Source organism: Anopheles gambiae, chromosome X, assembly GCF_943734735.2.
Source record: "Anopheles gambiae chromosome X, idAnoGambNW_F1_1, whole genome shotgun sequence".
NCBI lineage: Eukaryota > Metazoa > Arthropoda > Insecta > Diptera > Culicidae > Anopheles > Anopheles gambiae.
Window position 1 is genome coordinate 259563 of NC_064600.1, and position 25361 is coordinate 284923.

At 44.4% G+C, this 25361-nt stretch overlaps 2 protein-coding genes and 1 long non-coding RNA gene across 26 annotated transcripts in view; 2 read left to right on the forward strand and 1 right to left on the reverse strand.

Annotated features, from left to right (window-relative positions):
• LOC1272258 (neurobeachin) overlaps positions 1–5823 on the forward strand; it is a 28285-nt gene extending 22462 nt beyond the window's left edge. For all 22 annotated transcript variants that reach the window (XM_061654768.1, XM_061654764.1, XM_061654751.1 and 19 more), the window contains 4 exons: positions 140–236; positions 321–517; positions 601–752; positions 819–5823. In XM_061654768.1, coding sequence (XP_061510752.1) covers positions 140–236; positions 321–517; positions 601–752; positions 819–909 — 537 coding nt within the window. In that variant the 3' untranslated portion in view covers positions 910–5823. The remainder of the gene's footprint in view (positions 1–139; positions 237–320; positions 518–600; positions 753–818) is intronic.
• A 1139-nt stretch (positions 5824–6962) lies between these two features.
• LOC133392853 (uncharacterized) lies at positions 6963–8467 on the reverse strand. The gene is made up of 2 exons (XR_009765839.1): positions 8003–8467; positions 6963–7790 (listed from the first exon to the last, which is right to left on the reverse strand). It is a non-coding gene; the product is annotated as an uncharacterized LOC133392853 (long non-coding RNA).
• Positions 8459–24617, forward strand: LOC1272257 (phosphatidylinositol 4,5-bisphosphate 3-kinase catalytic subunit beta isoform). 3 transcript variants are annotated; one of them, XM_061654909.1, is made up of 6 exons: positions 8465–9773; positions 9844–9899; positions 12823–14056; positions 16355–19213; positions 19298–19417; positions 19480–24617. In XM_061654909.1, exons 3-6 carry the CDS (start codon positions 13754–13756, stop codon positions 19606–19608), a joined length of 3411 nt encoding a protein of 1136 aa, XP_061510893.1. In that variant the 5' UTR covers positions 8465–9773; positions 9844–9899; positions 12823–13753; the 3' UTR covers positions 19609–24617. The 3 variants fall into 3 exon arrangements, with proteins under 3 accessions (XP_061510903.1, XP_061510893.1, XP_061510911.1); XM_061654919.1 differs by lacking the exon at positions 9844–9899 and having other exon boundaries at positions 8459–9773; XM_061654927.1 differs by lacking the exon at positions 9844–9899 and having other exon boundaries at positions 8485–8609.
• Positions 24618–25361: the final 744 nt, after the last annotated feature.

Here is a 25361-nt window from a genome sequence, read left to right on the forward strand (position 1 = left end):
ACCTGGTCTAAGGCCACGTTGTCGTCAATGTTTGTCTCGATACATACTTGAACATACTTGACTTACCTGACCAACTGACAGTTCATCTCCGTATTGCACAGTTTCGATCGCCTGTTTTTAATATCAACAATTTTTCCAGATACCAACACCTCGCGCTACGCTGACAGGACACGAGACGGCCGTCACGTCGGTGGTGATCAGTGCCGAGCTCGGTCTGGTTGTTTCCGGTTCGATAAGTATGTTTGCCACCCTTTTAATTCTCATTCCCTTTGCCTAGTAAACTTTTCTCATTGGCATCTTTTTTATTTTAATTGTTCCAGACGGCCCGGTACTAGTCCACACGACGTTCGGTGATTTGTTGCGGTCGCTGGAGGCGCCGAAGGATTTCATCTCGCCAGAAAACATAACGCTCTCGCGCGAAGGTTTCATCGTCGTCAACTATGACGAGGGCAGCGTGGCCGCGTACACGATCAACGGAAAGCTGCTGCGCTACGAGTCGCACAACGATAATCTGCAGGTAGATTGTCTGCCTTCGCAGCAGCATTTTGGGTGCAAACTGTAGCCTACTCTTTCTCTCTCTCTCGTTATCGTGCTTTCCAGTGCATGCTGCTGTCTCGGGATGGCGAGTATTTAATGACCGCCGGTAACAAGGGCATCGTGGAGGTGTGGCGAACGTTCAACCTCGCACCGCTGTACGCTTTCCCGGCCTGCAACAGTGGTATACGTTCGCTGGCCCTCACGCACGACCAGAAGTAAGCAGTTTTCCTACATGTTATCGTTACTCAAATAGTAACCATTGCGCTCTACTTCCCGCACAGGTATTTGCTGGCCGGTTTGGCGACTGGATCCATCATCGTGTTCCATATCGACTTCAACCGCTGGCATCACGAGTACCAGCAGCGCTACTGAAGCCTCCGTTGCTGCTCCGATCTGAAGGCGCTAGTCAAACCGAAATGTAACGTGACGGCACCAGCACCGAGTAGGACGCCGTGCGCAGGACGAACGTGTGCGTGAAGTGCAATCAACTTTCCGTCAGAACAGCGGAATACAGGCGCGGGAAAGGTTGTGGTTACCGTTTCGAGCCGTGTTACCTTCACCCTTTGTAGTGGTGCAAGTAACACCACAGCTAACACACACAAAAAACGCGCATATATGCAAGCCACAAACCGTGAAGTGCACCGACACTTAGAAATTGCCAAACTCAATTAACTGCATCCTTAATCGCAACATAGATTTTAGTGACAAATTGCACGACGACTCGGTTTTCTGAGCAGAACCGACGAAATAGTGTGACGCAGCGAACGACGCATGTACTTAAACCATACTTTTATTCGCAAAAAAAAACAACTTACGTACGTGACATCCCTAACCACACGTACACGTACCTACCCACACACAAAAGACTAAGCAAACAGAACTGGAACTCAAGCATTCCAATGATGATGATAGGGTTGAAGTGGTGAAGCGAACGATTCCTCCATTTTGCGGGTGGGGCATACATCCAAGATGTTTTGTCGCTGTGGGGCTGGCATAGGCGCAGCAGAAAGCAGAAAGGCAAACGATACCCCACATAAAATCCCCTTTCAACCGCACTCCGATAGCTCCACCCCCCTACTCCCCTTACCCCACCTTTCCGTGGTTTTACTGCATTGCATTAGCATGAAGCAACTAGGGAAGCATTTTAATACGAAGAGAAGGATGGAAGGAAAGAATCACACAGCCACAAAAACGGATAGGAGGTTTAAAATTAGCTAGCCTTTATATGGAAACCGTGCGTAGAGAGAGAAAAAAAACCTCGGATTTTTGATCATATGAGGGAGAGCTAGTGAAACCTGCATGGGGCTCTAAGGTGAATCGTTTTGTCACGGTGCTGACAGGACACACGCGGCGGCATGACTCAGGTGCTGCCTGTCGTGTTGACACAGTTGATTATACGGTATGAAGCTTTATTTGAGATTTGCAGCTCTATTTGTTCTTTTTAACTGAATCCTGTACACGTTGTGCTTGAGGTGGAGTAATGTTTTGTTTTTATATTTATTCTTGGAGCTATTCCAGTTCAGCACTAGCTTTATCCTACGTGTCCGTGTGCATATGTGTGTAATACTGTACTGTACTACTGTACTGTTAGCGTTCCTTTTTTTGTGAACCCCGTCCAAGTGTGGATGTTTTAAGAAACTTTTTTTTCTATATTTGGCAGCATATAAAGATAAGCAAGCAAATGCGTTCTGTGCCCCGATAGCTTACTATAGTCCTTTTGCAAGGACTATTTACTCTTGGGTCCCGAGCAAGTATCGTTAATAGGACTGTTGGCGCGGAACAGGAAAGGATAAGCAAGCAAATGAAACGCAATAACTTAGTTGTAAACAATATCGATAAACTACCTAGACTACCGTAAAGCAACAAAACACATACACACAAAACCAACACATGCTGACACACATACAGAACACCGATTTACATTAACGCAAGTTCATTAGTACATGAATGCCAAATTGTAAAGATTTTAATAACAGCCTTTTAAAGAAATCGATTATAAAGCAAAACAAAAACAAAAAAGTATATATATTATACATATATTGAGCTAACAGCAAGTTGCTGCAATATAGGTGGGGGTGGATGTTAATTGGATGGGGGGGGAGGAGACGGTTACTGTGGAACTAAACAGAGGAGAAGTAACACACTGCATTTACATTATACGGGCGTAAGAGTGAGAGAAGTGCAAAGGTAGAAAAGTAAAACAAACAAACAAAAAAAGAACAAGCAAACAAACATACACAAACGAAATCAAATGCCGCATGTTCTGGCCTCTGATTAGCGCGTGGCCACATTAAAAACAAAAGACGGGAAATGACGGTAATGTAGAGAAATTGGCGAATTTGTGTGTATGTACTATGCGCAAGATACATTCCCCAAATGGTAGTGCAATGGTGGTGGTGGAGGTGAAAATCTACAAGGCGTATAGACGAGCGTAATTATAGCATAAAGCGCCAGTAGTAATATTAATGGGTTAAGGACAAGACGTAAAACGGAAGGGTGAGAGATAGCGATAAAAAAACACAAGGCGAAGCAAAGAGTTAGAGAGATATGCAACATTCTGAGGTTATCCGTCCGCGAATATTTACATTAGCCATTACATACAAACGATTAAAAAACATATGAGTAAAGAAACCAAAGCTGAACGTAAAAAAAAACATTAACTATGAAAACGCTCCCCCGAATATATCATTCCTCTTCTCCCTTCCACCCCCTTACTTCATCGAAACGCGCGTTTGCAAATGCAATTAATAATCTTCCGTACAGCTCGGCGCAGATGAATCCGTTCGTTTACCCCATTGTCCCCATAGTATGGCTTTCGGTTGATTTTTTGTTATTTTTTTAATCGCGCGCGCACACACACACATACTCGCATTTGGTTTTGATTTGATCGGTAGTGTAATAACGTTTAATGAAGGCAACCTGCAACTACAAAAAAGGGCGAAGCGCGCGTAAACGCGTTCGTTTTACATAAAACATTCCCACACACACACACACACACACACACACACTACACTCACAGATTCGCCGGTAAAAACGTAACACGAGTCATAGAAGTGAAAATGTGAGATATTAAAAAAAGAAAGCGGAAGAGCGAGAGAAAAATGCAACTAACGCAAAACCTTATTTCACGTGCCAAAATAATATTAAATAGAACAATATTAAAACAATACAAGTGAAAGTTGGAAGCAAGCGAGCGCGCACGCACGCACACAGTACGATACATTCAAATCGATATCAGCAGTAATGAGAACTTGTGGGAAACTGAGGATGCGAGACACTCACACACAGCCAGCAAAAGCTGAGAGCAGTAGTAACACAGAAAAGGAAAAGCAAACATACAAAAAATCAATTGCAAAAAAAGGAAAATACAAAAAATAAAAAAACAGAGACAGAAAGCAGAACAACATTCTAAGTAAGCAAATGTTTAAAAGAAAAAGACACACAAAAAACAAAAATCCTGCCTAAATGTGCTCGTGTAGTATTTAAAAAACAAAAAGGTACTTAATGGGGAAAAAATCAACAAAAAAAAGTAAGTTTGATAAACGCTTAAAACAGCAAACATTAATTAAACTTCTTAAGCTAGGTCTGGAAGTAAAAAAGAAAACATGAAGAAAACAGGTACCGACTAGTAGGATGGAAAAAGGTGTGTGGGCAAATGTCGGCAAATGGGAACGGAAGAGAGTGGGTACGCCGTAAACGTTAGCAGTACGAGAAGTGGCTTGTGTGTGTGTACCAAAGCAAGAAAAATACAGGCTAGCATTTGATACCGAGGAACTTATGTGCAACCCACGTTTGTGCACTTATTGGACATTTGTAGATTAATTATTAAATATGAAACAAAACAAAAAACACACACACTGCAAGCGCAATAGGGAAATAGCCGAAAGCAAAAACAAAAAAGTAACAATTAAGGGAGGAAGAAAAAACACTCAAAAATCAATCCTGTCCACAGGGATTTTTTTTCTGTTGATGTTCTATAAAGGAATCTTCTGTGCAAACGCGTAATTTGAGTTTCGTTACGTTTCGGTAATGTTATCCCGCAGTAACCCACACGCTGTAAGACAGTTTACAATATCGTCTTCATCTCGTATGCAAACAAAAATCGATGGAGTGAAAGACTTCTGCCATTCCTCTCAGTGGCGCCCAGCCTGCAATTGCCGGTGTGCTACTTAATACTTCATGTTGTTTGTCGATTGCAACCTGGCCCTCAGGTGCTCGTATGTATGTACTTAAGCAAACGTTAACTGTAATGGTATTACATGGAACACGTTTACTTAAATCACAGTTCCTTTGCGACAAAGCAAAGAACGCCTTTGGCAGGTTTTTTCAATGGCAGAAGAGCGGTAGCATGATTAAAATAACCATGCAATCTTTGAAATGGTTAAACATTGAAATGACGCAACGTATTATTTAGTTGTATTAGTTATGTAAGTAGTCATATTATTGATGTGCATAATTTGTTCGATTGTTTATTTTTTATGTACCCCGCGTCCCGCTGAGACCCGTTCAACCTTTCGTGACATTCAAATTCGTTTGTCCTAAAAACACTATGTAAGTTCTCTTATCGGTTCCAACAATAGTTTTGAACCTCCCCCTTCTCCTTATTCTTCCTCCTTCCGGGGTATGTTATGTGTAGAATACACTATTGGAAAGGCGAACAGTGGAAGTGTAAAAAAACAGATTTTTTATGGTAGTATTGGTCAATACACAAGCTATGCAAGGAAGAATACAAGCTCCAAACGATGGGAAAATAAATGCCCCCAATGGTTCATACCTATAGCAAAGTTTCATTTCCAGCCCCAAAATTAAGCTCTTTTCTTGTGCTTCTCAATCCTTCACATTCCCGAGGGGTCGCAATAATCGGGCAATTAGGAGAAGGCGCATCATACGTACTTAATTTAACGGAAAATTAAATCCTAACTATTGTATTGGGAGGGGAGGGGGCGGCGGTTGGTTTGCATTATTGTAACAATTCAAACTTGCAGTAAGTGTATTAGCAAGCAGGTATTACCAAAAAATCCGAAGGAAAAAAAACACTTTCACACGCTACACTACGTGTCGAAGAACTAGGTGGGTGGAAGTGGTTGTTGTGCAGAAACAGAAAAAAAAACAGACATACACACATAAAATGAATGCCAGGTACTTAATTAGTTTATATTTCTCATGGCCGCAAGTGTATGGGTTAGATGTTTATAATGAAAAAAAAAACGTAAAAGGGCGCATTCCGCAAACAAGCTAACACACAAATTATAAGAAAATAAAACTTTCTTTCTTCATTCATCAAAACTGACTACAAAGAGCAACGTCAACTTAACTTTGTAAAGAATATCACGAAAGTACGAAGTAAACGCTTCTTTTTCGCCGCAGAAAATGCTATGCTTTTGTCTCATTATTATTACAATCCGATATCATTATCATCATCATCAATCCTTGTGTTTCATTGCATTTTTTCTGCTTTGTTTTTGAATAAAATAGCAAAGTGTAACAATCCAATTTATGCCATATGCCATGCCAATTTTATATATTTATATTTATTTATTTATTGTTTTTATATTTATATTTATATTTTTTCCACTGGGAAAACAATCATTGGCCATAACTGTACTTTACCAGCATGAATAGCAGCGGTGCGCAGGTACAAGAAACGTTTTCCAAGAAATATTCCGTTGGTCAAACAACTTTTTGCACCCACAACATAATTTATGTAATAATCAACGTTGAAAATGTTGCAAAAAGAAAGAAAAAGTTAATTGTGATGAGATAATGTTAAGTCGAAATTCAACTGTTTGCGCTGGTGATGCCGGCGGAATGGAAATTGGATGAAAATCGGCGTCGCGCTGAACGTGTTAACGCCCCCAATACCCGATACCTGCCACCTTTTTTTGTTTTATTTTTTTTGTATAAAAAGATTATAATACTTACATCTTTCGATACACAGAATCACTTGCTTGTCACACAGAAAACTGAAAAAAAATCGTCATAAAAATCTGAAATTGTTGAAACACTAGCACAATTTTTTTTTTCACTCTCTAAATCACTCCCCTGGCCAACAACGCTGTCGATTTGGTTTTAATTTGTGTATCGAAGAAGCGCGCCAATTTCATGTACGTGTATTGATTTTCCATATCGCACACACAGCCCCCATCCTGTGTCTGTGGATCGCTACGATTTCAATACAAGCTTTACTAGGAGGTCCCGACAAGCAAAAGCACAATGCGCAGCACCAAAGTCGTACAGCACGGAATGCACACTGTCTAGTGTGATAAGGGCGACAAATATGGTTTTCATGAACATAGGTGCTCGAATGGTTTAAAAACCAACACATTAGTTTGAGCATTTCAGTAATGCGATTTTAGAATTGCATAATAATAACTACATGCCTGCACCAATTTCATGCTGTTTTATACGCTTTAGACTAGTTTGAATTATGATGTTTTCGTAGCCCAGTTTATTATCGGCCTGATTATGTTGTTCGAACGGCTGTGGCACAACCGTCAGCTCGGTTGCAAAACTTAGTGCACCCGGCATAGGTTCATCTCTTGGTGGAGTATCACTTCCGCAAAGTACATCCTGATGATTGTTTTCATCCTTTATTGGATGTGCTTTGAAAGTGACACATTGACTTTCGATATTTGCGTAATCCCATATATATTAATAATTTTTCTTTTTCTCTAACATTTGGTTGCAGCTTTAGCCCCTGTTTCGAACATAATTTGTTTATATATTTTATGTATACATTGCAACATACATTGCATAATACATTCAAAATGATTGCTTTAACATTATCCTCAAGCAAGAACATGCCGCATATCTTTGTGCTTCAACTAGATTTAGATTAACGCTACCTGTAGCTATTCTATTCTGCAGCTAATACACTGTATAATTATGCTAATGCTATAAAATTGCTTTCCTGACACTCTAATTTGTGGATGAAACCGTTGCTAGACTGATTCAAAATGATTGCTTTAACATTATCCTCAAGCAAGAACATGCCGCATATCTTTGTGCTTCAACTAGATTTAGATTAACGCTACCTGTAGCTATTCTATTCTGCAGCTAATACACTGTATAATTATGCTAATGCTATAAAATTGCTTTCCTGACACTCTAATTTGTGGATGAAACCGTTGCTAGACTGATTATTCACGCATCTATTCGTCGTTGTCGTCGTCATCGTCATCGTTATAATCTTACCTTGTTTCCGATGGAATGATGCAGCTTTTTCTCTTTCCATCAATGGTCCAGAGGAAAGCCTATAGTTATACGGACGTCACACGAAGCGTAAACTTTGGCGTAAACTGAATTTCAGCCATACAACCCTGAAATCTTTTGACAGGAAGTTTACGCTCTCCCATACAAATCAAGCGTAAACTTTTTGAGTTTACGCTTCGTGTGACGTCCGTATTATATCCGATCACGTATTAGTATATCAAATATATTTTAAAATCACATATAAAACACTTACTAAAAACATATTTGGTTGTCTGGTCGCCTTTGCCTTTGCTCCGTACCACTCCGCCGTAATGCGTCAACATCTATAACGAACACAAAGTTGTCTTTTCGAACATGAGTGTCTACTTACCATCGTTAATGAAAATATCAAACGGAAGCTCAATTTAAATTACACACAATTTGCTTTTTGATTTCACGCACTGGAACGAAATCTCAACACAAAATGTAAATATATCATCAGCTGATTGCTTTGTTTTTGACATTCGAAATAATGTAACTTGGGTCACTCGGTGGTGGCTGCGACCGTAGCGCCATCTAGTGTACGTTAGCGATAGCAAAAGTTAACGGCTGAGCCTTACTTTTACCCCTTTTACCCTTTTACCACCCTGTGTTTTTGTTTGCCGACCTCTTCGAGCCGATGCTGTAAACGCGCGTGCACATACGCACCATATGCACATACACACACACACACACACACACTCGCGCGCACACACATACTCACTTAAACCTTCCACCCGGTGACCGCGCGCGCGCTCGTACACACGCACGCCAGACACAACAAAAACAACCATCCGTGTATCGATCCATTGGTTATTGGTCTGGCACGCCAAGGTTTGCAGGTAAAAGAGTGGCCGTTCTCCGTGTCGTGTCCGGCTTTCCAACCATCCAACGCGGTACGCAGGTGCGTCTTCACCGAAAAAGTTGTAGCCGTCGGCAATCATAGAGGCCACCAGCAGCAACGGGACACGGTCCCCACGTCCAGCCCAAGCCCAGCACACAGAAGGGGGCTCCACAGGAGGGGGCCCAGTGACCCCACACGGCGCAACGTGCCGGAAAACCAAAGGATGACGCCGCACGCAGACACGCACACCCAAGTGGCCAAGGGACGGCAAACGGCACGGAACAACGGCACAGAAAAGTTCTTGTGAGTGAGTCAGTGAGCGTGTGTGTCTGTGTGTGTGTGCAGATTGTTTGAGGTGTTCCCTGGTGTTCACACCTGTATGACCATCGCCGCCGTCCCCGGCCTGTGTGCCATTGTTTGTTTACCTGCCTGCCGGACCGAACCGACGGTGTACAGCAGGAAGAAGCAAGCGGCAGCAACAGCAGCAGCCACTACCACAGCCAGTAGTGCATCCGTGCGCTTGACGAACCCAGCGATGGATCGGCGGACAGTGTGTGAATATATGTGTGTGTAAAGTGTGCTGTGTATGTGAGTGCAGGGCGACCGTCTCCGATATTCTGCAATCAACTGACCAGCAGATCCTGCAACAACTAGCAGGCTCCCCATCTCCCTGGACTGTCATCGTTCGCTAGGGCAGCTGATGCTGCCAAGGAAGGTGGTGGTGATTGTGGAGGAAAGAAAGCATTGTTTTTGTGACACGAATTTTTTACTTCAATCAAGCGTGACCCTGTGCTTGTGCGCCTGTGTGTGCCCGTGTCAACAATCAATAGCATCCTACCAACCAACGCCAGCCTCCTCCCCTCCCCTCCGTAACCAAACGCTCTGCTAAACCTTTCACGGACAACGCGATCAACGCTACCTGCACCTTTCCCTGTTTTACGTGTCCGTCTTGTCCTTGTGTATGTGTGTGTCAAGATGTGTGCAACGAAACTAGATACCACCATGATGCACTTGCAGCCGGAAAGCGTCCGCACCGCCAGCCTCCACCAGCTCCAACTCCGGCAGCTCCAGCACCCGTACGAATGGTTCCCGATGAAGAGATGTCGGTCACTGGACAGCAACGGCATGCACTGAGTGGAGGATGGTACCATCCATCAGGCGGGTAAGGCATGTCCCTCTCCCTTGAACCATTACTGCTAATGCTACGATCGATTTGCTTTTACACCTTTTAGGCTCTCTGATCGGCTATGGTGGAAATGGATTGGACACCCTGCGCGACCGAATGCGGGTTCGTGTGTTGTTAGCGAGAAAATCACCCCGCCGCTCACTGTCACTGAATGCTGCGGGCAATTTAGTGTTATAAGTTTGTTTTTTGTTGCATCCTTTTGAAAAGGCAAGCAAGGCAATGATTGATACAAATCCGGACAGTCCGGGATAATAGTATCTGTCTGCACGTTCTGTGTTGCACGGATGCGGGACGAAGCACGGCAGATACGTTGGGCCATGAGAGGAAATTTGCATACGCTATCGGTCCAACACGAATTTTGTCTATTTGGGTACCCCACTTGCTGACCGCCATATTGTATATTTTAGCCTCGAAAATTAACTTCTTTTTTAAATCGCTGCTGCCTAGCTTCGGAATTGGTGTATTGCGATAATCATTCATCAATTGCGATCAACATCAATGGGCACAGAATGTCAACAAACGAGTTAAATCACCAACGAAAACATAAACAATGCATCTTTCGTACCTCCCGACTGGAAATGTCTTGAGCATTGGGGGAGGGGGGGGGAGGTGTCGTGAGCACTCGATGAAAAGGCGGCTAGGGCCGTTTCTTTGTATAACGTTACCCCGTTAGCGCACTTTTTGGAAGAGCAACGCACTTTTTGTTTACACTTCTGGCCCACAGAGGAGTCAACTGTAAACATACTAAAAAAGGGATTAAAACAACTCTACCTACTTTTAAATCCGCTAGGCGCGTAGCTCCGGACCGATCCGAACTGGTATTGCGAAAGTGAAGACCTTTGTTCAATGTTAGATGCATGTTTGCAGCCATCACTTTTCATTATCTTTTAACCCCTTTGGCAGATTCGCGAGTTTGAAGAAGTGGAACCAAAATTTGTGACGCACTTTTAGTTCGGTTTTCGAATCAACGTTAACACGTTCAGCCCGGCGCTGATTTTCATCAACTTTCCGTTCCGCCGGCATCTAGAACGCAAGTTGTGGATTTTGATCCTAACATGCAAGTAGAAAGAATAAATTTTGCCGTTATAATTTTAACTCTACTCCGTTCATCAATACTGTTGTATGTGGGATGAGGTTTTTGATCAACTGGAATCATTCTTAGAACACTATTATTTTACTTACCCACTGCTGCGAGAAGAGTTCAGTTATTGTTTAATTGTTTATTGTATTTAAGTGATTGGCCAAACAAGCAGCCTTGTCACTGAATTAAAACTAGAACTTAAATAACTATCACAAAGAGCAGATTGAACGCAGTATACAATGTCAAGACGGATCAACAGAATTTTGTAGGTTGGTGCCAGTCAAATAAAGTGTAACGCTGATTAAATTTACGGGCCATCGCAGTCATAGGGTCATTCTCGCTGTATGCACGTCTTATAAGGTCAGTTCTTATTAGTCTGTAGTTACAGTACACATTAGGAGGGACATTTATATTGACTCTAGCCAATAGTTCTGGCGAATCTATCTCACCGACAATAAGTGTCGACATAAACGTACATTGGGCATTATCACGTCTCCTAGCAAGTGTGTCCAGACCAAATACAATATGTTTTTGTTTCCCTAGCAAAAGACCAACCACTGCCACCGGCATATGGGATTCATTGTTCATTGGAAAAGGCCCTGAGGTCTGCCACCGGGCTGAACGTGTTAAACAAGAATCAGATAAAAACAATCTTATTGGACTGTTTGCTAATAATTTGACTAACGATTTTAAGTTCAGAAACAAACAAAAAACGAAAGATTATGTATCGTTCCCGTGTGTCGACCGACCAAATTCAACAGTCTGACTTTCAACTCTTTAGCTGGCAGCACGCGCCAGACATGACTACACACAATGAAAAAAGAAGTCGAACAAAAGGTCAGACTTCAATTTAGAATTGATTCGTCTGCTCGCCCGATAATGTTCCATCGCTGTTGGCTCGATAGCAACCCGGATCGGTGGATGTAACGGTACAGTTAAAATTATCACGAAAATTGTGTCTCGCTCTCACCAAAAAGACTTCAACGCAACGGAAGCGCACGAATACAAAAGCGCACGGTTGCTCGTTGGTGGCCCATCTCCAGGTGCACTATTGTTCAATGGAAGGATCGTGATGATGTGTGTCGCTTGCCTCCCATTTTCGGCACGATTTCCTCGTACCCTGGCGGGTAATTCGTAGCCGCCAAAGAAAGTAGCAAAACACGACTGCTTGCTCTGCTTTTGTGTGCCTGGGAAATTGTTTTACTGCTGTGTTGTTCAGCTAGGATCTTTGTTTCGCTTTCCATTTTTCTGTTGAACCGTTAACGGTGCATTGGGTTGCAGTTGAGGTAATAAAAATTCTGCCGGCAACGGGCAGTCGTCGAGGCTGCTTGGAAGGATCACTTCCCGCAGTGTGTCGTGTCGATTCGTGCAGGCATAGTGGAAAGACGTTAGTTTGGGCGAGCGTTGCTGAGCGTACACAGACATGAACCTTTTCAATTGAAGTGTTTAGCAAAAGTATAGTGTTAGTGTCAGCAGTGAGAGTTTAAAGATTGCCCGAATTGGATTAGTATTATCGATAAAAGTGCATTCATGAGTTGATGCTGCTAAGAGCAAATTGCTTAGAAACAAATAACAAAGTCGGAGCGCGTATGCTGCTTTGCCCACCCGCACTGCATATTCGACGTAGGAAAACGCACACAAGAGAAATGTGATGGAAATCCTAACGTGGGGTTTGCTCATTTGATTTACACTCAACCGCGCATGGAGGCAAGCTCGCGACGCCTCATTTTTACGACCATTTCGTCTTCCGTTGCGTCCTCGATGCTTTTGCCGCCTCGGTTATCCAGCTACTTTTGTATAAATATTGTAAACGTTTTGCCTACAGTCTTAGGGCGCATGTATCGAGTTGGCCGTATGCGCACATCCCGCGTCGCGCCATCTCGACCACTGTGTGAGGTCATCAGCATGTTTAATTGAATGTATTGTGTTTCTTTTCCTTTTTAGGGCTAACATGCTGTGAGCTGACGCTAGATTGGCCCCCAGCAACTGGCTAAGAAGCAGTCTTAGCTACACGCATTGCTGGAGGAAGGAGTGCGCCAAAGCTAGTCCCCTCGTTCCATTTAGTGCGCAAGATCCCTCTGAGCAGTAAGCGAAGCATCATTTGAAATTGGATTCCCAACGAACGACCCTTGGACAATTTGGAAATGTATTTACATTCGCCATTCACCGTTCCGCGATCGAAGCCGCAATGGTAGACCGATTTCAGGCGAGAAATTATTGTACAGGAGGATGTAAGAAATGTGAGCTATGGGAATGAATCCTGGTTGAAGTGCAATATTGTGTGTGTATATGTGTGTGTGTTTGTGGGCGCTAAAGTCTAAAAAAGGGGCTAGGTGTGTGATTTACCATACGTGCAAAATATGAGTTGTACCGTCTCAAGTATTTAGTGATGATTTGTGTATAATAGACGATAAACGCAACCCGCGAACTTCATCTCGGCAAATGTACAGTAAAACGATACAGTTAGATATTTTGGACCGTGTGCATGTGTAAAGTAATGTTAACGGTGTTATATGCGTAAAACAAACAATTGTTGCCTCATGCGCGACCAGCTGCTTAGACTAGACGACTTGCTATCAAAAGAAACATCGAGCGAACCTCTTGCGTCTCTTACTCCATCAACACGCGCTTCACCCCCTCATAAACGGGATCATTCCAAGGCGCCACAGTAAGACCGGTGGCAGGAAACCAACACTCCAGAACACACAGGCACACGAGAGGTGGGGTGCGTCTGTAGTGTGTTGTTCCCTCTTAACTGTGGTGTGCTCGAATTACGCTTGCCTTGAAGATTTTATCCCCCACTTTGTGCGTAGCTCAAACACATGCGCATCGGCGAGCCCTTTCGGCGAGAGACCGGAAGAAGGGTGTGCGGCTAATGCAACGGATGCGAAACGCGACGACTACCATGAAGCGCAACACTACCACGATGCCGGGGGGAACCGATTCTAGCTGGTCCGTTCCACACCGGATTTATCTGCAGCAGCAGCAGCAGCAGCAGCAACAGCAGCAGCAGGCCCACCAGCAGCAGCAACAGCAGCAGCAACAGCAGCGACCACGGTTTGATTACGGATTCTGGAAGAATCCGGACGAGTCAACCGAACTGATCTTCCTGATGCCGAACGGCGTGATGATCACGATGTACATACCGATCCATATTACACTGGATGAACTGAAGTCGGTAAGTGCTCGAACTAACACCTCAAATCTTATTATAGTGTCAAAGATGTTGTTAGCATTATTTATTAACGATTTGTTACATGGGGTAGAGGGGGGGGGGGGGGGTTTACATCTGTTACTAAACGCAAAATAAAATGTTTGTTTTTTTTTTATTCGAATAACAAATAGATAGTATGTAATCGTTGATTCACCTTCTTTACTTAACAACCTTCGCGGTTATGCAGCCCTAAAACGGATATCGCTATTAATTATTTACCACGCAACCAAATAGTACGTCATTGCTAAGGGGCCAGTTCAAACAAGGATACTCTCTCTTTTTGTGCGCTTATCACATGCTCTTATCATACGAGAGGAATGATGACGAGGAAAGTGAATATCCTTTCTCTCTCTCCTTCCGCTACCTTTGCGGGATGCTGCGTCCAATGGAAACGCTTCTAGCGGAATGTGGTGCCTTGGTTGAAGGGGGTCGGAGAGAGGGAGTCGTCACAATCGACAGTTAATATCATGGGGTTCGTTACGTCACGTTTCTTCCTACGTTACAGTTTGCTACACTACAAACATTTTGCTATTTTTTGTGTGCGTTCCCACGATTTTTTTTTATACGAATCCCATAGATTTTTGGTTCATTTCCATAATCTATTGGTATTTTCCGATTGGATATCAATACAAATGGACCAAAAAAATCTGGGAAACTGCCAAAAAATCGTGTGAACGCACCAAAAAAATATGGGAACCTACCAAAAATTGAAGGGAACCAACCAATTGTAATATGTTTGATGACTGTTACGGTCGCCATGTGGTATGTTTTGAGATAGTCACAGTATGTTCGATTTTGGGTCGATCGCAATGTAGTAACTTTGAACTCGCGTTGGCCAGGGTGGCCTTCAAACATCGTTTGAGGAAGGTCATCGTTTGCCGAAAAAAGCAGAACTGAGGTGGATACTGTTTCGAAGCGGACGTTTCGACACTTGATCGACCAGGCGATCATAGAAACCTTTAGGAGGTTTCCCTTACTGGAAACGTTGGAGTTTAGAGGCCTTACCTTGGGTAGGAGGACTTAACTAACTCTTTAAATGAGTTTCTCACATTTGGTTCCGAGTTGGATGTTGGAAAGTTATTGTTTTCACTCAGCTAGTTACGTTTGTCTTTTGTTGACAAGAACGATGGTTCTTGTCACTAAGTTCCTGTTTTGGGTTTAATGCTTATACTGTTTCTGCTTTGGGTTATAATGCATAAACTGTTCCTGCTTATGTTGTACGTTTTCGGTTGGTTCTGTTAAGTGTGTCACAATTGTTTTTATATGAACGGTGTGGCCAGAATTCTTCCGGGTGTGTATGGTATGATCTGATTTACTGAATGTGTTATAATGAATGTGTTACAATGGTGTGGCTTGGCTTTCGTGTTACGTGTGTTACAATGTGTCTATGGCTGATAGTGTGTATTACAATATGTTCTGTATAGCAGATATGCTACACAATAAATCGTGGGAATCCCTGTGTCATACGCGATTTTTTTCTAAGCTTTGAATCGCAACTGTCTGGAATTTACTGACAGATAAGTTTTGATCAAAACTTATTGATCTTATTTGTTAGTTTTGGAGTTTTCATAGTATGACAACATGCAGAATATGTAAACATACAATAAGCAAGTGACACTCATAACAAAGCATTCCTTAGACATGTTGAAAAAAACAAGGCATAGGGAATGCTTTATGGGTGGAGTTTATGACGTCGGGACTGAAGTATGCATCCACATGTTGGAAGCAGCTCAGCGCGATGTATATATGTTTCATTGCTATTTATGGGTGACGAGTGGCTCATCACAATTTATTCGCTCTTTTGTGCGGCTTCGAAATTTTTGGTTTTCCTTCTTCTAACTTTACGTCAGAATTGAAGCGAACGACACCGTATTTCAATGATTTCAAACAACAACAAAATTACACGGAAATAACAGGGGACCTCGTGTAACAAATTTAATCCCTTGCAGGGACTCACTCGTTATGCGAAATATCTATATAGACAGGCCGACGAAATCGCAATAGACGTCAAATCGTTAGACCCAATCGACGGGTTTCAAATACGTTCACAAGATTGGAACGGAAGCCAAAGCAATAATGTTTAATGTTGGTTGTTTTGTGTATTTTTTCAAGATTGTAGAGCATTTTCAAGAAATGGATAAAAAAAGATGCAGAACTTTAAACTTTGATGATTGCAAATATTTACTTCAAAGCGTTGCTGCTAGACGATCCAATTCTTAAAACAAACTTTTTATTATAATTCTCCCCCCGTAATATTTGCAGGACGTTTGGGAGGAGGCAGAACGGTACCCACTGTACTGCCATCTAGGCGATAAGAACAAGTACTGCTTCGGCACCCTGGCGGCGGGCCGGACGAACAGCAACACGACGTACGAAAATGAGGCCGAAACCCGGCTGATGGACGTGCAGCCCACTCTCGGCATCCTGCGCTTCGTCGAGAAGAGCAACGTGTCGGAGAACACGAAGCTGATGGAGAACATTAGCAGCCTGCTGGACAGCAAGCTGCCGGTGAAGACGCTGGTCAACCCGGAGGTGAACGATTTCCGCGCCAAGATGAGCATGCTGAGCGAGGATATCGGCAGCCGGCGGGCCGTAATGACGCGGATGGAGCGGATAGCCTACCAGTACCCGGCCAAGCTGGTCAGCGGTGCTCACGTGCCCGAGCCGATCAGCCGGCGGCTGACGAACGGCGACTTTTGCGTGGTGGCGATCAGCACCGACATGCAGCTGACGGTGAAGGTACCGTGCCGGGCGACTCCGGACGAGGTCCTGAAACGCATCCTCAAGAAGCAGAACCCGTCGAAGGCGCGCAATGAGAACAGTAGTACGGAGTACATATTGAAGGTGTGCGGGCGGGAAGAGTACATCTATGGGGCGCACCCGATGATCAGCTTCCAGTACGTGCAGGACTGTCTGTCGCGGGACGAGACGCCCACGTTTGTGCCGCGGCTCGTCCGCACGGTGGAGGTGTTTAAGAACGACATCTACGACGCGCGCGAAGACTTTACGCAGTGGTCGGCGTCGGCCAAGCCGAGCTCGCTGTACGGCGGCAGCATCAGCAGCAGCAGCGGGTACGCCGGTAGCGCAGGCAGTACCTACAACACCCAGTCGCAGCAGTCGCACACGCTGCGAAAGGTGAAGTACATCACCAGCTGGGAGATCGACGCGAAGCTGCAGTGCACGGTGCACGAGATTCGCGGGCTGAATGTCGAGTCGGACAAGGAGCTGGGCGTGCAGCTCGGTCTGTTTCACGGCGGCAAGTCGCTGTGCAAAACGGAGCGCACGCGCACGGTCACGGTGAACAGTGGCGCCGCGACCTGGAACGAGACGATCCTGTTCGACATCAACGTAAGCAACGTGCCGCGCATGGCGCGGCTGTGCCTGGTGGTGTACGAGAACATGCGCACGGCCAAGGGGACGGGCATACGGACGCGCCGCACCAAGGACGGGCTGATCAATCCGATCGCGTGGGTCAACACGATGGTGTACGACTACAAGAACCAGCTGAAGGTGGACTCGGTGACGCTGTACACGTGGGACTACGCGGAGGATGCGCAGTCGGAGGACATTCTGCATCCGCTCGGCACGGTCGAGCCGAACCCGAACCGGGACAACATGGTCGTGTCGGTGCTGCTGAGCTTCGGGACGTACGGTCCGGAGGGGCGCATCATCGTCTACCCGGGCGAAGAGGAGCTGCTGTCGCACGCGGCCAAGATGAGCCACCGCAACGAGCATCTGAATCGCGAGAGCGCCGAGGACACGCGCTCGATCCGGGCGATCATGTCGGCGTACATGTACAACGACCGGCTGAACGACATCCACGAGCAGGACCGTAACGCGATCTGGGCGAAGCGGCGCGAGTGCATGAAGCAGATGCCGCAGGGGCTGCCCTGTCTGCTCTACTGCGTCGAGTGGAACAACCGGGACGAGGTGTCCGAGATCGTGTCGCTGCTGCAGGAGTGGCCCAAGCTGCTGGTCGAGCGGGCCCTCGAGCTGCTCGATTACGCGTACGCGGACAAGTACGTGCGCCGGTACGCCGTGGACTGTCTGCGCACGATCGAGGACGACGAGCTGCTGCTGTACTTGCTCCAGCTGGTGCAGGCGCTCAAGCACGAGTCGTACCTGAACTGCGATCTGGTGTACTTTCTGCTTCAGCGCGCCCTGCACAACCAGCACATCGGCCACTATCTGTTCTGGCATCTGCGTTCCGAGATTTCGGTGCCGTCGGTGCAGGTCCGGTTCGGGCTGATACTGGAGGCGTACCTGCTCGGCAGCCCGGAGCATGTGGCTGTGCTGCTGAAGCAGATGCAGTGCCTGCGCTACCTGCAAACCTGCTCGGACAACGTGAAGAAGGGCAGCAAGGAGAAGGGCCGCACGCTGCTGATCGAGCAGCTCGCCAAGGAGGGCCACGTGACCAGCGACCTGATCAGCCCGCTCAACCCGAGCTACCGGTGCAAGGCGGTCCGGACCGACCGGTGCAAGGTGATGGACTCGAAGATGCGCCCGCTCTGGATCGTGTACGAGAACAGCGACGCGAACGGCGACGACATACACATGATCTTCAAGAACGGGGACGACCTGCGGCAGGATATGCTGACGCTGCAGATGCTGCGCATCATGGACCGGATCTGGAAGAGCCACGGGTACGACTTCCGGATGAACCCGTACAGCTGCATCAGCACCGACCACAAGCTCGGCCTGATCGAGGTGGTGCTGAATGCGGAAACGATCGCGAACATCCAGAAGGAGCGAGGCATGTTTTCGGCCACTTCGCCGTTCAAGAAGGGTTCGCTGCTGGCGTGGCTGCGCGAGCACAACGGCACCGAGGACCTGCTGGCGAAGGCGATCCAGGAGTTTACGCTCAGCTGCGCCGGCTACTGCGTGGCGACGTACGTGCTGGGGGTGGCGGACCGCCACTCCGACAACATTATGGTGAAGAAGACGGGCCAGCTGTTTCACATCGACTTCGGGCACATACTGGGCCACTTCAAGGAGAAGTTTGGCTTCCGGCGGGAGCGCGTGCCGTTCGTGCTGACGCACGATTTCGTGTACGTGATCAACAACGGCCGGACGGATCGGGAGGCGCAGGAGTTCTGTCGCTTCCAGACGCTCTGCGAAGAGGTGCGTGCGTACGGGAAGGTAATTTGTTTAAGCGTTTCCCTTTATTGATTGTTTTTGTGTTTGTTGCTTCTTTGCTTTCGCCAGGCGTTCCTTATTCTACGCCAGCACGGCTGCCTGATACTGTCGCTGTTCTCGATGATGATCTCAACTGGCCTCCCGGAGCTGTCGTCCGAAAAGGATTTAAACTATCTGCGGGAAACGCTGGTACGTATTGTGCGCCCACGCAGGTGTCCCTTCTTCTTATTGCCCACTCTGTGTTGTTGTAGGTGCTGGACAAAACGGAAGAAGAGGCGCGTACCCACTTCAAGCTCAAGTTCAGTGAAGCGCTTGCCAACTCGTGGAAAACGTCGCTCAACTGGGCATCGCACAACTTCTCCAAAAACAATCGACAGTGACACCAGTATCATCTCGGGCGGAACCATCAGACGATGTAGCTCTGGCAGTGAGCAGCTAGGTGCGAAAGTGGGCAGAACTGCCGCGGAAAGTGATGCAGCAGACAAGGGAGGAGTAGGGAGTGCTGATGGTATTTGTGTTTTGTCGGAGAGGTTCCAAGACCTTGCGCTTCCGACGTGGTGTGATGCGTGTTCATTGATTTTTTTTTTATACTTTTTTTGGCACGTTCCGTACCCGCATGGCATTGGCGCGATGTGCGAAATTGCCTGGGCACATGCCCTGGCAGCAACAATGACATCGTAAAGGGCGTGTGACACGCAAGGAAGGACGGCAAACTTGAGCGAGTTAATTCACAGAAAAGGCAGAGAAGGCTTCGTGTATGTGACACACATGGCTATACATGCTATAGCTCTATACATTAGGTAACATTTGAAAAAAATTGAAGCACGGTAATGTGTGTTGTTAGGAAGAATATGCTGAGGAAGGGAGCGTGTGCAAGCTGGAATCGGTCAACAACCGATTGATTTACTATTACTATACTTAGTTACGTATCTTTTTCATTTATTGTTTTTGTAACCACTTCTCAGTACAACTATAACTGAACATGTTGACGCACGCTGCTTATACGCAAACGTACGGGGGATGGGGACAGTATTAAGAAACCACAAGATGCGAACGAATGTACTTCCACACTTGAAATATTACTTCCAGGAACTTCCACACTTGAAATATTACTCGAAATGCAATTGAGAGAAACAGCTGAATAGGATTCCATTTCTAATGCAATGCAAAACATGATGCACCTGTAATTTTGCTATTTTCCAAACCGCTTGCGTTTCTTGTGACAACTTCATCTACCGGAGAGGGGCACGTGCAAAGGCTGTATATAGAGATAGGGCGTACAAGTGGGAAGCAATTTTGCATCATTTTCGTGGACATTACAGCTGCGGCTGAACAGGTGCTGACAGTAGGTAGCATCAAACGACATACGCAATGAAATTTTCCGACCGAAGGCTATTCATTGACCTTCTCGAGACGCTTTATTTGTCTGTACATATTCCAAAGTCATTAGAGCGATTCTATTGCTCATCGTTTGATGCCCATAGCTTCTCTGTGTGTTCTAGCTGATTTATATAAAATTCCTTCGTTCAAGTTCACTCTATCTCTTTATTGAAAAAAAACCCCTTGAAGTGTGTCCCTTATGCGACAGTAATCGAGGATCGAAGGTAGCAGAAAACAAGTGCACCCAGTCGTGGCACACGTCTTCACAGTAGTTGTGTCGATCACAAAACCTTATGTCCCGTTTGTGTGAGTGTATGCGTGTTTTTTTGTTTTTTTAGTTTACGTGTTTTAAAAGAATGTGAAATCATTCAAACTGTTCGTGCAATAGTGCAGCTGTCTGAGCTTTACACTAAAGCAGTAAGCATGTTTTTGTGTGTTTGTTTTTTTTTTCTTTAAGATTTAGCACAAGTGCCCCCACCCTTCTAAACAGCATTATGTATGTCATAAAACACACTCACAACACTCCGTTTTATGCAGCAGACTAGACCCCCACCCCCTTCCTCCCCCGACGTTAAGCAAACACAAAACATGATTTTTTTTTTTCAAAAATGCGAACGCTCTTACATGGGCGTGTGTAATTAGTGCAGGAAAAATGTACTGGAGCGCTTACACTCCACCTATTTATATAGCATCACAATCCATTCTACGAGCACAACCATACGTAATGTATATCAGTAGTACAGAAAAGAAAGGGGCAGAGAGAGAGAGAGAGGAAGAGAAGCTCCTATTTTATACAATCATTTCCATCCGCACCCAAATGTAGGGAGTGCACAGTAACACGGGGTGCATTTTGGTGTGCTTTCGGGCGCCACTCATTGCAGCCCACCCACTACCCCAGCAACCTCCATAACATAAAAAGAAACATACCTGGTATTCCGATCTACAAAAAGCTCTATTGCTTTCATTATATGCACCATATATGGCGGTGTACGCCAAGGTAGCGTAGATAGCTTTGATGTAAGCCGTTCGGTTACACGATTTTAAATGAGTTAGTGTTTAGATGATATTTTAGATTGTTTTTTTTTTGCTTCACAGTGTCACATTCGCTATTCTGTAATAGATTCTCCAGCTTCATGAGTGAATTGGAATGCGGTATACATGTTCACGTTTTATTTTTTTTACAGAAAAGCCTGACATTTTTGAAATAGGTTAAATTTAATTTATCTGCTGGCTAATATTTCATTAAATTTAACTGATCGCAGTCATCATCTCATGAAAAGGGCGAATCCAAAAAGGTGTGCGGACTATCGAATGTGCACTGTATACGATATACTCGCTCATGCAGATATACGTAATGATAGGAAAATGAGGAAATGGAGCAATGCATCGCTACCAATAGAGAAAGAGAAAGAGAGAGAGAGAGAGAGAGAGAGAGAGAGAGAGAGCGAGAGAGAGAGAGAGAGAGAGAGAGAGAGAGAGAGAGAGAGAGAGAATGTTCCGGATTTTGTTAAACCAAACTAAAGGGCGCTTTAGTGAATTGTATAGTTTGTTTACACCGACAACAAGACAGTCTGTGGCAAGTTATTGGGAGGATGAGACACATTGATAATTGTACATAGCAAACAGTTCTGTGAAGAGGTGATAGCATCTGCAAGCGAAGAAAATGAGGCGGCAAATGAATGAGCTTTATGAGCATTATTCTCTATACATATTGTTTTAATTAAAAATATGCGATTAGGTAAACCAACAGTACCTTCAAAGTTCACTTATGGCGCCACTCTGATCCTTTGGAAGCTTTGCCATTTTAGGACAATCTGTAGATTGAAACTTACCTTAAAATTTTCCAATGTGGAATTTGAGCTTAAATTTCTGTCGTAATTGTTGATAACACTTTGAGGACTCTTTGAATTAATTTATCAGCCCGTTGTACAGGATTTGATATTTAAATTTCTCATGTGTTTTGTGATATGTACTGGGTGTAATTATTTTGAAGCTTTTTTATCTGTAACTTATTGATCATTCATGTGGCCCTTTGTAATGTTTCGGTCTTTCGTTCGATGTTCTTACTTAAGCTCAATCATTTTCAGCCCCATGTTTCTTGCCTTGCCACAGATGACTGATGAAGCTCACTAAAAACCGCCAGCGTTAAGCGATTTAGATCAGCTAGATTCACGAAAGCGTGGTTTTCGTGCTTGTAAAAAAATCAAAAATCTATGTTTTCTGTATTATGTTTTGCTTGTTGGAATTCAACGCAAGCGCGAAAGAGGCGCTGTCGTTTTGTGCGGTTACGTGCACATTTTTGAACACTCTGGATGCCACTCGCTTAATACAAATTCTCATAGTTTCAGAAAACTGTTGCTTAACTTACAGATGCGGTGGTCTATCCGATCGATGCATCGGTTCTTATAAGCCCGGATAGACTCGATGCCAAACCGAATCGTCTCCACTTAGTAAGAACTTCACTATCAAACTGCGTGACACAAATACAGTGTATGGATTCATATAATGGAATCGTTCAATCGCGTAGGGGAATGTTGCAAACCGATAGTGAAATTTTGCAAGCACACTGTGGAGTCCTCATTAGACTGGGGTAGCCTGTATGGTTGCATAATTCCACTATTGATTTGCAACAATCCCCTAAGCGATTGAACTTTTCGGTTACTTGATTCAAAACACCTTGTAATTGTCATCATGATCTACAAGTCACTGCAAAATTAAAAGAAGAAACGTAACATAACTTGACCAAACCGCGGATGCGCATCTGAAATCGCAACAAAATCTAGGATAAAATACGTGCACGATGAATGTATAAAAACTATGCAAAATTAATGTTGGCAAGAGATAAATCATTAAATGGCAAAGCAGACTAACACTATTCAATATGTTGCACATCACACAGCCGCAAAAGTGATGTGTGAACATTTATATCAATAGATCGAACAATAGGTAGCGATAGATTCTGGATGTAACGTGTGCATAGAGACGCTGAGAAAGAGCAGGGAAGGGCGGGCTATATTGTACCACATAATTTTATTAAATATGTAATATTTGTAGGCACCCAATTGAATACTACTAGCGTGTAAGATGTATCCTATAATGACTAATCATTTAAAAAAATTCTCCATGGTACAGCTTTTCGATCTGCTGTGCGAGTTTTAGTACGACGTTGAGATAAAACGGTTAAACTGGAAGGCGAGGAGCAGCGATTTGATTCACATCATATAGCAAACTTAATCGACTTTCACCTTCTACCTAGTACAGTAGAAAGTGGAAGCAAAAAATAACATTGGAAGAAGGTTAAACGAAGGAATCAAATGGGGACGCTACAGGGATTAAAAGAAGAAATCACATAAAAGAGATCAACAAACACTGTTGCTAAGATAGACTAGACTGCTGGAGCTGAGCTGAGGATGTGATAGGCAAGGGTCAATGAAGAAGATTATAGCAGGGAGGGAGAAGAGCCGGTTGAAAACGGCCCCCTCCCCCAACGACGTGAAACGTAGTATCGATGCTGCTTAAATCGCGCGAGTGTGTGTATGTGTGTGTTTGTGAAAGTGAGTGTGTTTTATGTCTATTAACAAAATTGCTCCAAAATATCAAACACACCCACGCGCGAGGCTAGTAGAAGATACAGATGTGCACGTATCTAGCATATGTCATACCACAATCAATCAGAAAAGAACAGACATTTCACATTCAAACCACACAAACATAAAGTACAGGCGTATAAGAACAGGTAGGAAACTGTTATGCGAACCAGCTTGAGGCGAAGTATTACACGCACCAGGCATTAGTAATAGACAGAGGAGAGTGATAAAACACATTGAGATTGCGAATGGTCCTAGCAAGTTGGAGCGTTGGTTTACAATGGAAGGTGTGCAAAGGATTGTTTTGTGTATATGTGTGTGTGTGTTTATGCGATGTGTACGTGTGCCTGCGATGGGCACGCGGACAAGGATTGAAACAGTTTACGAAGAAGGGAAATAAAATCACTGTACTTTTCACAAAATATCTTTATTGTTGTGCTAAAATTTAAAACATAAACGAGAAGCTCTAACGAGATCCTGTTCGTCTCCTATTGATTTAACTCCCCAGCATCTGTAGATAGCTGCTCGATACATTACGTATTGCATCTACGATGATATCAGACGTATGGTAAATACCCGGACGTATTGTAAATAGATCTACTTTGTTGGCGGAATTCGATCAAACACATTTAGGAAAAGAGTTCACATTTTACATTTATTGTCTTGTTCGATGATCATTTTTAAAGTCCCGTCATATATCTCCATACATTTTATATCTTAGTGGAGGGAAATAGATTTATTATACTTTTCCATAAGTTTAGAAGGTATCGATTTAAAAGATTTAACGCAACGAACATGACACCAGGAGACGGTAGATCACAGCAAAATTATCAGTACAAGTCCACTTCCAAGTAAAAATGGCAGATTAATAAAATTTAGTTGCAATTAATATTTGGGTACGGGGAATGAAATTGAATGTGACACAATATTGTGGAGATAATTCAGAGCCGATACTCTATTCCCTTGCTATGAAGTGATCTCCGATTCTGGTGCACCTCTCCTTTACTTGTTGCGTGACTTGTTGCTACACACAGAAACGTTAACAGTAACAGCAGATTTGAAGCAATTTAGTGTTTGTTCCTCCCGACACCCCCCCCCCCCTTCCATCAGCAAATGGACCGCATCGAAACGAATTAAACCTTGCGTCGATCAAGTTTCACTGACGT